The sequence below is a fragment of the Lathamus discolor genome, chromosome 3 (assembly GCF_037157495.1).
Source record: "Lathamus discolor isolate bLatDis1 chromosome 3, bLatDis1.hap1, whole genome shotgun sequence".
NCBI classification, from domain to species: Eukaryota; Metazoa; Chordata; class Aves; order Psittaciformes; family Psittacidae; genus Lathamus; species Lathamus discolor.
In genome coordinates this window covers 133,521,993-133,534,377 of record NC_088886.1, presented here as the reverse complement: position 1 = coordinate 133,534,377, position 12,385 = coordinate 133,521,993, and the positions used below count along the sequence as shown (strand labels likewise).

Sequence of the window (12,385 nt, the reverse complement as noted above, 5' to 3'; positions counted from 1 at the left end):
CTGGAAAATGTAAGATAGCTAAGTACAGCAGTGACGACATTGGGAGCATGATGGTAATACACATGACAGGAGGTGGCAATATCATCTGTATCACACATAATGCTTTCATTCTACCATTAACCTCTTTAAAAATTAATTGCAAAAGCTCTTTACACTATTCAGACAATTTCTCTATGGATAGCAGGGAACAGGGCATGCCACAGTTTTCTGTCAGGCTGAGCCTACTGCCCTTTTGTGGTTTTCTCTGTGAAGCGTTTTTGTGGCAATATCCAATTGCCTTACACCTTGCAGATCATTGCTATGCCCTTATCCTTCAGCAGAGTGGCAAGAGTTTTTCAGATTCCCGTTACAAGTCTCCCACTGACCATCTGCTATAACCACCTTAACGAGAAATCACTTGTTGAAAGGTGATTAAGTGGTTACAGTCCATGACAAGGTTCCAAGCTCATTATAATACTTCCCCCTCCTCTATTAAGCAGTAGCGATAAGCCAAGAGTCTTAGCTGTTATGAATCAGTGCATTTCTAATGTTTCAGTAGGGTTACCTTGGTTTACATGACATTTAGCTTAATTTATATCCCAGCCTTTGGTTGAAGTGATTTTCTGTGTGCCACCATTTTCACATACGAACTCAGGATAATCAAGGAAGATTCTTTTCTAGTCTTTATTATTCTTTTAGTCACCAGGGATAGGATGTTTTAAAGATAATTACGGAATTATCTCTATATAAACTAGGGTTTTTTTTGTAGTATTCATGGTGTGAGAATGGGTTTGTGTTTCCTCTCAGAGCATAGGTTTCCTGTAAAGCTACTCTGGCTCTGGATTTACGTACCATCTGCAGAGGAAGATCTATCTGCTTAAGCATTCCAGTTCAGGTTTTGATGAGTCAGTTTTACATATCAGCTTGAAGTAAGCTTCAAGCAGTGGGGCCAGAGATAGTTTACAGCTTCTGAAATAGTTTTTCTTCTTAAAGCAAACCTCTATATTTCTCTTCTCACATCAGGTCTTTGCTGTGATCTGTTTCAACTAAACTAGAAGTGGTTTTTGCAGCCACCTTGTTAGGGCTCTGGATTTCAATACAATCTCCCAGATAAGCATCACAAAACAAAACAGAGGGAGGGAAGCCGTTACAGTACATTCATAACCAAGAAAAAGCCAAACCAAGCTGCCTCTTATCATAGAGACATATAGCAGGAGTACAAAAAAGCTGTGAAAAAAAGCCTGGTAGTGTGATTAAGGACATACCACTTGGGGGAATGATGGCCTGGCTGTACTTGGGTTTGGAAAAAAATGTTTTGAAAGGTTTTCCTGCTGCCACATACTCTATTTTAGTTCTGGGGCTCATCCTCTAATGCCGTATATATTTTGAGTAGTAAAGAAACCACCTGATGTCCAGCTTCATTTCAGGGAAAGGGAGGGCATAGGTATGATGGGCACTAGAAGACAAGTTTGGATGTACTCGGATTACTGGGAGATAGTTCAGGGAGACACCTTGAAAGGTCAATGTCAGGAATGCAGAATGCTAATGATGCTAATGGTATAAACAACACCCGAGATAGTTAGATCTTGATTTGGTGAAGCACTTATGTACATGTTGTACTTGAGGCACCTGAGCAGTTGTATTCATTTCACCCAGGTGACTTGGATGCCTACAGCCACTCTTCTACCTCATCAGACAGGAGATCCAAACATTGCAGAATGACATGGCACAAGAAGAGCTTTTCCAAAGGACTCAACAACTCCTTTTCCCCCAGACACATACATCATGTGTATATATTTGTCTGTACTCCACCTTATCTCCAAAAATGAACTAATTATATCTGCGCCCCTATTCTCTCATATCAAAAAAGAAAATACTGCCTGAGGAAACACTATTAATTTTATCTTCTGTTTTGAATATAATGTATTATTCTGCTTATGATCACTGACAAAGGCCCAGAAAGAAAAGCTTACTGTTTCGAGATCTTACATTGATTGTAACTTATTGTGTCATAGGCCCTTTTAGCACCACAGACATCATTCTGGCTTAGTAATCCCTTCAGAGAATTCCTTTCAACAAATATAGGAGGCTGCCATCATGATGAGAAAAGTCCTTTCCCCTAAAACTGTTTATCATCCAAGAATAAATAGCAATGAAAAGAATGGCTTTCCAAGACTTAAGGGGTCATAATCCGTTTATCAGGAAGATATTACTACAAGTATTGTACATAACCCACTTACCCTTTCCAGTGTCTTACAGTCATTTGAATGTCAGTTCACAGAAAACATTAAAAAAAGAGATGATGAAGTTATAATGCTATATCAACAGACAGCTGTCCTAGTGGGCACTGGGAACGCAGAATGACTCGCATTGCTGAGCCATGCAGTCATTGCCAAAGGAATGATGAGCTCACATTTCATTCCGATTCACATACTCGGTGTGGTTAGACTGTGAGGCTCATCCTTCCTCGCCCAACTGACGCCCCCCTCCCTGCCTCGACACCAGATCTGGCTCATTAACATGTCTGGAATGAGTGTGAGCCTACCTCTCAGCTGGCAAGCCCAAGAGGCATACTTGGATTCCCAGGTTGGAAGATTATCTCATTCAACCACAGCTGTCCCAAAGCTATATAAGCAAAGCTAGTGTGGTGGTCCCTGCAGAGCTGGCCTGAGCCCTTGGGAGTTTCAGCTATACAGGAATACACCACCAGCAAATATGATGATGATGAAAGTAGAAGAGCTGGTAGGTACAACTTTCTTTCACTTATTCATAATCACTTTTCTTTCTAGACTGTCATTATACCAGGCAGAGAAGCTACCTTTGCAGATCATTGAGGTGATTAGAGGGTTACCAGCACTGCTGTACTCCAGGTGCAAACCCTGTATATACTGCATGCTATCCTATTATATTCTCTCTTTAATTTTTCCTTGTGAAGGGAAACACCGATGTAAGCACGTAGCAGTTTGGATTTTGCATCAGAATATAGTTGACCAGAAAGAAGAGACTAAGCAAAATTTAGCTATGTATTTTCCTTTGACCTTGATTTTCATTTTTATACTTTTAGAAGCTATTAAGTGTATGATCACACTGAGTAATCAAGTTTAGTAATGGGCTGGGAGGAGCTATCAATGCAGAGAAACTAAAGTATTTTCTAATACTAAATGAACAGTTTAGCAATAGTATTGTTTTCTAATAATAACCTAAAAGTTCCTACACTCACTGCTGCTCATGGTGTAACAAGTCTTGGAAAAATAATGTCTAAACGAGTCCGCAAGTAATGGGACATTCCACTGCAGGGTTCAGGCTAAGAATGCCTGATTTAATCAATAAAGTGGGAAAACAGGAAAGATCTAGTAAAACCCTGCGACACCGTGCAGAAACACCCCCCGATGGGTATGTTAAGACGCAACTGCCATGCAGCCTATTTAACGCTGCCTTAAATTCTTTGGCAAGTTTCTCTAGTGTTAAACTCTGTAACAAACACAATTTTACTAGGTGATGAATGGAAAGGCAGTCTAGGGTATATGAATTACTGAACCACTCTCAAAATACACAACAGCCTCTACTAAGTTTAATAAGTTATCTCTTTGTACATACTTAATTGAGCATCAGAAATATTTCTGGAAGCTATTGAAAGCTGTGCTGCTGCACAGCATCACATAGATTTGCACAGGAACTACCTTCTGCTATTTTGCTATAAATGGGCACTTTGGTACTGACAGCAATGGGTAAAACCAGCACTGAAATTACTCATCAACTCAAGTTAACTGCACTGGATGTGTTTCAATAAAACTGCAAGGTCCTAAGGGAGAAAGCCTCTCCTCCCACTCTACCTGCTCATTTCCCCTGCTCAACACCCAGTGGGTGCTGGTGACTGATCAGGGTGGCTCTTTCCACCACAGCCTTTCACAGGCTTCTGATGAGTCTGACCCATGCTGGTGAGTGAACAAACAAGAAAACCCCAAACAAAAAGGATGCTCTTCCCAGCTCTCTGGCTTTTGTCTGCACAGCTGCACCTCCGCCCCAGCCAGGCAGGGAGCTGGACTGTGAGTCTGCCTCACAGATCTCAATCCAAGCCCTCAAGATGCCAAGGGAGGGGGTTGCTGCGTGGATGTGGAAGATCCGCCTGCAAGTGAAGATTGCTCTAGCCATTCACATGCACAGTTAATCCAGGCACAGGCGGAATGAGGTCTGCACTCTGTCTGTCACACTCTCCTAGAGTAGGACAGGAATGACATGCAATTAGCCCCGAGGTAATCCATGTTCCCAGGGGGTGGCTACTGCAGTCATGAAACTCTTGCTTATATCATATCACGTTTGCTTTTACAGGTGACTGGGAAGAGAGCAGATGATAAAGAGACTGGCAGCTTCCTCCCTGAGGACTTCAAAAATGGAGAGTATGAAGCTGCCGTAAGATTAGAGAAGCAGGAAGACCTAAAGACAGTCTCTGACCACTCATTGACCCAAGGTGATCTGGCTTATGAGAAGGAGAAAAAACTAGAAGCAGAGGTAGGCTCTTGGGTTTTGTGCTTGGCTTTTTATCATTCTGTGTGCACATTCTGCTGCTGCCCTTGAAGTTTTGCCTCTTTCTAAGTTAGAAATATATGCATGGTAAGCTAGATAAACCTTTGGGAGATCGCCACCAAAGTCCATTGAAGGCAATGAAGATCTGCTGAGTCCTGTAGGCTATGGGTGCAGGCAGGCAGTAATGCTGTGAAGCAGAACCCAAAACTCCCCCCATAATGTCTGAATGAAACCCTACAGTCTACCCCCTGCACAGAGACCCCTCTGCTAGCTGTCAGTAAGGGGGCAGCAATCATGGCCAGTAAGACACCTTCAGCTTGTGCACCTAAACACTGCCACCCATAAATGCTAACCCAAGAAAGACGTAAGAGTGTATTTCATCATTACCTACCACGAAAATGTTCTTTTTATGAAAACACTGCATTATGCATTTAGGAAAAAAAATTATAAATGAAAATTATACAGGTCTATGGAAAAGCACCATTTTGTACTCCTGGAGCATGACAATTCTCGCTATATCCCCAAGAACGCATGCTTTTCTTTCCCCTTCTCCCCCTTGAAAAAAAACCCCAAACTCAACCACAGTAGCTGTAACATCATAAATTCTTTGGTGAATAAGTAACCAACTGGCCTAAAAAATTAAAGTTATTTGGGAATGAAAAAATTTAACTAGCGCAGGGTATAAGACTGTTCTGAAAAAAGAAGGGGGAAAGCGAGCCTAAGAAATATTAAAATAGACACTGCTGAACTTCACCTTCAACAGAGAGATCAATACTTACTACAGAGGTTTTATGAGTTCCTTTAAAACAGTGTCCTAAGAACATTTGGGGTTTCCAATTGGTTCACTCTTCCAACATAATGATTTTCCATTAAGTCAATGATCTACCCTAAATGCAGAGGTCAAACCCTAAATACAGAGAACAATACAAAGAGGTGAAAATAGCTTGAATCAGAATTCAGTTGAAAAAAAACCCAAAACTGTATGACAGGGTCTCATCAACGTATTTACCCTTAATGATTCCATGGGACAGAATCTGTCATGTGTATTAGTGAGTTACCCCTTGTTTATGAATCCCCCTTCTGAAGATAAGGACACCTCATGGTACCTGGGATCTCAGTTCAGGCAACACACTTCCCCTTAATCTTAGCAGTGCCTCATACCGACTTTGTGCAGGGATGCATTTTACAAGCAGGCTTGAAGAAGTCTTGAACTTTTATTGAACTGTCCCTCCAAGAATACTGAGGACATTCTCTGTAGCTTACCAAAATGTAACACTTGCTGACTGAAATGCCTTGCTTTTCACTTATGGGTATATTTTTCATCAAAGAGGAATAAGTCAGAACAAATCAGGGGCTGTATCATAAAAGAAAAAAAAACGTGGTGGGAATCAGCTCAAACTGCAGGGACTTCCCAGCTCTTGTAAGCTGCACATGAGATTTCTTAAGTTGTTGGTCCAGAAGGGACTGCAGTGCTGCTCTGAGTCCTGGCCTCACACAGACCAAAATTTCATGCTATTTAGCCCACAACATACAGTTGAAGCAGCATTTAGGAAGAGGTCCAGTGTTGGATGAGAAGCTATAGATGATGTAGCGTGTCTCACACACTTAGTAAATTATCCTAACATTCAATTAGGCTGTATAAAAAAAGTCTTAACTGAATTCAGCTGAATAGTACCACACACTGTCCTGCCACCCTGAAAGGGAGAGGTGGTCATGCTCAGCTCATCCTGCTGACTTCCCTGACTTGTTTCAGCTGAAGAAGAAGAAGTTACAGGAGAGGCCAAAACTTGAAAACTTGGAGGATCTTGAAAAACTTGTTCAGCTGAAGAAGAAGAAAAGATGCAAGAAAGTGAAAGTGCCCGTTCTAAAGGAACCTGAACCAGAAGTTATAGTAAGTTATTTCAAAGTACCTTCTTCTGGGAAAGCACTGATGGGGTTTTGTGCCACACACACTTATGCTCTGTATATTTCTTACCATCAGACGGGACCAGTGGATATCCCCACATTCTTCAGAGCTGCACTGGAGAATAAGCTGCCAGTAATTGAAAAATACCTGTCAGACAAAGGGGATCCCAACGTCTGTGATGAGGTACAATCTTCCTTCTTACTGCAAAGCCTTCTATGGAAGAAAGATTATTACAGAGCAAAAATAACTTTACCACTACGTTTTGTAGCTTCCACATTTATAAGGAGAAAAGGCGGCGGGGTGAGGTGGGAGTGGGGAGGGTGGGGGAAGGAAGTAAAGTTATCTAGTGATATTAACTCAAAAGAATATGTTTAAAAGAAAGCTGTTGGTGCCCAGGAAACCCTGAGTTTCTGTAACAGGAGATCTTCCAATGGTACAGATTAAGAGACAAGAAATTTGTCAGCTGAACAACAAAAAAAGTGATGCTGCCTGCCCTCATGCTCCATAATGTATAATCTGCACTTGCAAAATGCAGCATAGCATGTTGGATTTTAAATTTGAATGGCATACTGCAAATATTTCTCACACCCTCTAAAATGCTGGGTAGGAAGCTCTCAGCTCTCAGGTTGCTATTAAAATCAGCAGATTTCAGGTCTCAAATGTATTAGCTCTTGAAAATGAATCAGCATAAAGTATGCATTTGCTACCATCCTAGGGAGGAGGGGAGGAAAGATTTAAAGATATCTTTCTGTGCCATATTTAATGTCTGACTTTGCACTGTTTTAATTGCCAGTACAAGCGCACTGCCTTGCACAGGGCATGCTCTGAAGGACATCTAGAGGTGGTGAAAAAACTGGTGGAAGCCGGAGCTCAGCTTGAACAGAAAGACATGGTATGTTCATCACCTCACACTCCTTTCAACAAAATGCTCATTGTTTCATAAGTGCTAAGAGAAGCACTGACAGAAGTGCTTCTTGTAGAAAAGGAGCATTAAAAGGGTTTGCAATGGCTTTTGTGTTTGTCCTTAACGCTGTTGAGAAGAGGTTTCAGGAGGGGGTGTCTGCCTCCCTTTGCCAAAATGGTTGCTGGAAAACACGGAAAGCGGAGGAACACATTGGCCAGTAGACTGCCACAGGCAACAAAGCCTCAACGTAGGGTAGAGAGCTGAGGTCAGGCTACCATGTCAGCCTGCTGGCAGGTGGTGGAGATAGCACTGTCTCACACATGTCAGTGCAACATGTACATTCTCCACTGGGATTTCAAACTGTGCTTGGGAGAGACCCCTGCTCCTCTGGAATGCCAGCCACAAGGGTAGCTGAGTATCAACAGCTTCTGCAGCTGTTTTTTTGCTTCTCCACTCCTAGCTCTTCATCCCTTTGCTAAAGAGTCAGAACTTGCTCCCCCTTGCTTAACACAGTAGTGCTCATGGAGAGAATAAGAAGCAGGAGGAAGGACAGGCCAAATGAGACAGTTAGGGGACATTCCACTCCTCCCAGAAGAGCTCTAGGGCAGAGAAACTTAGAGGAAGAGGAAGCTCTAGGGCAGAGGAAAAGGATTCTAATTTCACTTTGTGGTCCTGCATAAGTTGCTTGCTTGTTTGTTTTAAAGACCACTAGTCTTCCCCTTGATCTTCATTTTCTATGCATTTAGAACCCAAAAAGCATGGAATGAAAAAATATTAACTAGTAAGTACCAGCCACATACCTGGCTAAAGATAACTTCTAGACAAAACACATCCAACTCTCACAGCAGTGTTGCCAAGATTTCTGTCCTTAAGAGCAAAATACAGCAAGTGTGAAGAGTGAGAAACTCACGGTACCAAAGAATTTAGGGCAAAATAAAAGGTGGTGTTACTAGAAACAACCCAGTGATCACAGCGAAATGCTTTCTTTAAATATAATGATGACTTAAATTGCTTTCAATTTGTTTTCCTTCTGCAGCTTGAATCTACAGCTCTGCACTGGGCATGCCGTGGGGGGAACCTGGATGTTCTCAAATTCTTACTGGACAAAGGGATAAACAGAAATGCAAGAGACAAGGTATGGGCTTCTGGGGCTCAGCAGCTCTTTTAATTGGAGATGAAAAGCTGACCCTTACTCCAAGTAGATCATGTTTGGCAGCTGTTCTTGGAGTGGTCATTACCTGTTCATGCTACTGACTGCTTCCTCCTCTCACCTCTCAGCTGCTCAGCACCCCTTTGCATGTGGCTGTGCGAACGGGTCGGTATGACTGTGGGGAGCACCTCATCGCTTGTGAAGCAGATCTCAATGCCAGAGACAGAGTAAGTACCAATAACTTCTTACCTGTCAGCTATCAGGTAGAATTAAGCTGCTGTCTGCCTTGATGGTTCCCATTTGCCTTTGTAAAAATCCCTGGCTGCATGGCTGGGGCTGGTCCCCAGCACTGGATCAGTGGGACTGACACCATGGTCCATGTCTTTTGCCTCTAGGAAGGAGACACACCAATGCATGATGCCGTGAGGCTGAACCGCTACAAAATGATCAGGCTTCTGATTCTGTATGGAGCAGATCTAACCATAAAGAACTGCGTAAGTAATACCCCCAAAAAACCCAGTGATTCAAATGCTTTGGAAGAAACTTCCCTTCAGAGCAGTTTCATAGGTTTCAAGGCTAGGAGAGACTATTTTGAACAGTCTTAATTAGATCACTTCAAGCTAATTAAAGCAGAGCTAACAAAGGGAAAGTATAACTTGGGAAGACTGGAGAGAAGAAGAAAAACCTCTTCTGAAGCCAGATCCTATCAGCTACAATTTAAAAGAACATCACAGATTTCTAGGATTTTTTCTAGTTACACACACAATACATTGAAAAGCTTTAACATACAGACACTTACTCTCTGCACAACTCCTGGGTTTCAACCACCAACGAGGCAATGAAGATCTTAGCTTGTCATAGAAATCTGCTCTGTTTTCCCACAGCTGATGGCAAGCCCAAGCACTATACCTGTATGACTGGCCATTAACCTGACTGTTGGGCAACAAATCCCCAAGCCTTAGCAGAGCTTCAATTTAAGAAGCCCCACAGCTGACTGCTCATAGCTACCACAGCAGCAGCAGCAATGTTGCTGGAGCTCTGAGAGCACTTGTTAAAAATACAGCATGTCACAAACCCTTTCTCCCAAAGCAAGCAGCAGTGGGATGGATGGTGTGTTTTACCAATGTCAGTTAATGTTTGATTGGCAATCAATCAAAATTTAAGAGAGCAGGAAAAAAACCAGTCACTGCAGCACTTTGCAGTCCCTACTCTCTGCCCATGCTCTCTGAAGCAGTGCCACTCCCAGCATTATCCCTCATGAAGGTATGAAAACAATGACAGGTACAGAACTGAAGGCCAAAGACTAACTCTCTTAGGCTTTGTCTGCACACAAAAAAGTTGGTCTTGTTTAATGCAGATGTGGTCCATAACTTAATTAAACCAGAACAAACTCTTATCTGAATTCTCAACTAAACCTGAGAGTGTCTCACTGCGGTTTCATCTCAATGTGTTTCTAATCAGTTTAATAGATCAAAAGAAACACCTGCATGCTCTGCTAGTCATGGTATTTGCTAATACAGCTTAGACCCTCTGAAACCCAAGGAAATTTCATCACAAGTCTTACAAGGACTGGGAGTAAGCCTGTGGAGCAAAAGGGCTCTGGTCTCAGTGTGGTGAAAGTAAGTCTGAATCTGTGCATGCAGAAGGGTCCACATCAGGCAGATGCACTGTAAAAATATTTAGGGAAGAAGGATTCAGTAATCACTGACTGAAACTAAATCTTGCTTCCTCTGCTTTTCTAACCAGCAAGGGAAAACCCCTATGGATCTTGTTCTTCAATGGCAGAACGGCACCAAAGAGATATTCAACAGCCTCAAAGACAAATCCTATAAGAGCGGCCACCCAGGCAAGTTCTGAAGACAGAAACCAGACTGCTCTTTTTGCTGCTTTTACATGCTTCATGTGAACCCGGAGGAAAATAGCCCTGAACATAATATTTTTACCGAAAATATTTATGACACTGGATTATTTGAGGTACCATCACTGAAAACTGCAAAACAAACATGCAAATTCTGCTAAAAGGCAGGTTGAGTGTTAAAATTCCACTGGTTCTAAAATGGCTTTATTTATTACTATTTATTATTTATTTATTTAAAAGGTCATTTTTAATGATTCTCAATATTGTAGCTTTCTTTTTAATAGAGCTTTACATCATAATGCAATCTTTGCCAGAAACATAAATCTTTTTGTCTTAGATGGGCAGGATTTCCAACTACATTAGCAACTTCCCTCAAACCTTCCCATAGCGCTAAATAGCAGATACTTGCAACTGTTGCCTTGACTTTGCCAAATTCTCACTATTAAAATAGTATGTTAAATGAGTGGTGATATGTGGAAGAGCAATGGAAGGTGTACTAAGGTGTCAAGTGGATTTAAAGAAGCAGTTGAGTAATGGAGTTTAGACAGGGTTTGGCAATCGTAGTTGATAAAGGGCTCTAGGACAGAGCTCTAACCATCATGTAACCATTTGGGCTGTAGGATTCAGATGCAATATTACGAAGGTGAGAGGAGACAGCATCAGGAATGTGAATATTTTTTAAGTTGGATTACTAAGAAGTCTTACGATTTAAGAATGCAAAAGTAGATGATGTATATTTGTAAATTTGTACTGCTTTTTCTGTACATTTTGTACTGATCTATTTCAGATTAAATAAACAGGGTAGTTCTTTTTATTTGCTGGAGTGGTGCACATGCACAGGGTCATTCTGTCTCTCCGTAAAGAAAGCTCATGTCTTTGCCAGAAAGCTCAGAAAAAGTCTCGGCTCCCTAGAGCAGCCTGCCCTTGAGCTACCTCCCTGTTACTGCAAGATAAATGCCATCTCTTACGTATTTTGTTAAATGGAAACACGTACACAAAGGCAGAAAGACAGTATTTGAGTAGCTAGTAAAACAAAGCTACAGTTTTATTACTGAGTTTGATTTAAAATCTCAGTTTCCCAGCAAATCAGTACTTACTGTGTGGAGCACATGAGACAACTTCAGTTATCCAAGGCAAGGACAATGCAAGTTCTGCTAGGAAAGGCAGACACCTCTCCCTTTGCTTTTGCAGAAACAAAACAATCTTAACAGTGCTGCTGGCAGGGGCATCAACATCCCATTTCACTGGGAAATTGCATGATGCATTCACTGAAAATCCTGATACCCCATGGCATGGCCTCCCTGAGAAATTCATGACAGGCTCTCAAACACCTTCACCAAGCTCTGTCACTTGGCTTCCAGCCATGAGGCTTTACTGTCTGGCCAAAGCAATGTCCTGGGCAATGAGGTGGGGTCAGGAGCAGACAGTGATAAATACTTGTTACAGGAGTGTCAGTTTTGGAGACTAAGTGAATTTACAGAAACCCTGCACAGGAGCAAGCAGAAGAAACACCAGTTCTGTCTGCAGCCAGCTATCCTAGACTGAGGCCAACAGTTTTAGACAGATGAGACTTTTCTCACACAAGCACCATAACTCATGAGTGTCACCTTGCCAGCCACAGGCCTTATTTGTGAACACTCTTCTCCATAAAAATTATGGCACACCTCTGCTCAATGCCCTTCTCTGCAAGCCACTACTTCACCACTTATTTGTGCACAATTACCCAGACACTGGGAGCATGCCTTGCAGGAAACAGAAATGACATCAGTGCTGGCTAACTCAGTTTGTTTATCATTCTAACTGAGAAGCAGTTCAATTGTTCAGGGAGCAAAGTGGCCAGAACAACATGCTTCAGGAAACTGGCGGAGAAGAAACTTTTCAATCAGCTCCTGAAGCACTATTATCTTAGAGGATAAAGATACAAGACTGTAAATTTTTTGTACCAAGTCAAACGAGCAGCAAGGACCTCTAGCATTCAAAGCCTCCTCCCATATGCTAGTTACCAAACAACTTCTGTCATGCTCAGGGTAGGTTATTCACTAGCCAAAGCAAGAGGGTATGTCA

The 12,385-nt window shown here is 42.0% G+C and overlaps 1 protein-coding gene across 1 annotated transcript; it reads left to right on the top strand.

Annotated features, from left to right (window-relative positions):
- Positions 1-2,621: 2,621 nt before the first annotated feature.
- On the top strand, positions 2,622-11,135 carry ANKRD1 (ankyrin repeat domain 1). The gene is made up of 9 exons (XM_065671890.1): positions 2,622-2,721; positions 4,309-4,488; positions 6,257-6,394; positions 6,485-6,592; positions 7,203-7,301; positions 8,350-8,448; positions 8,592-8,690; positions 8,859-8,957; positions 10,210-11,135. The coding sequence occupies exons 1-9, from the start codon at positions 2,695-2,697 to the stop codon at positions 10,318-10,320; spliced, it is 960 nt and encodes a 319-aa protein (XP_065527962.1). The 5' UTR covers positions 2,622-2,694; the 3' UTR covers positions 10,321-11,135.
- The last annotated feature ends 1,250 nt before the right edge of the window (positions 11,136-12,385 follow it).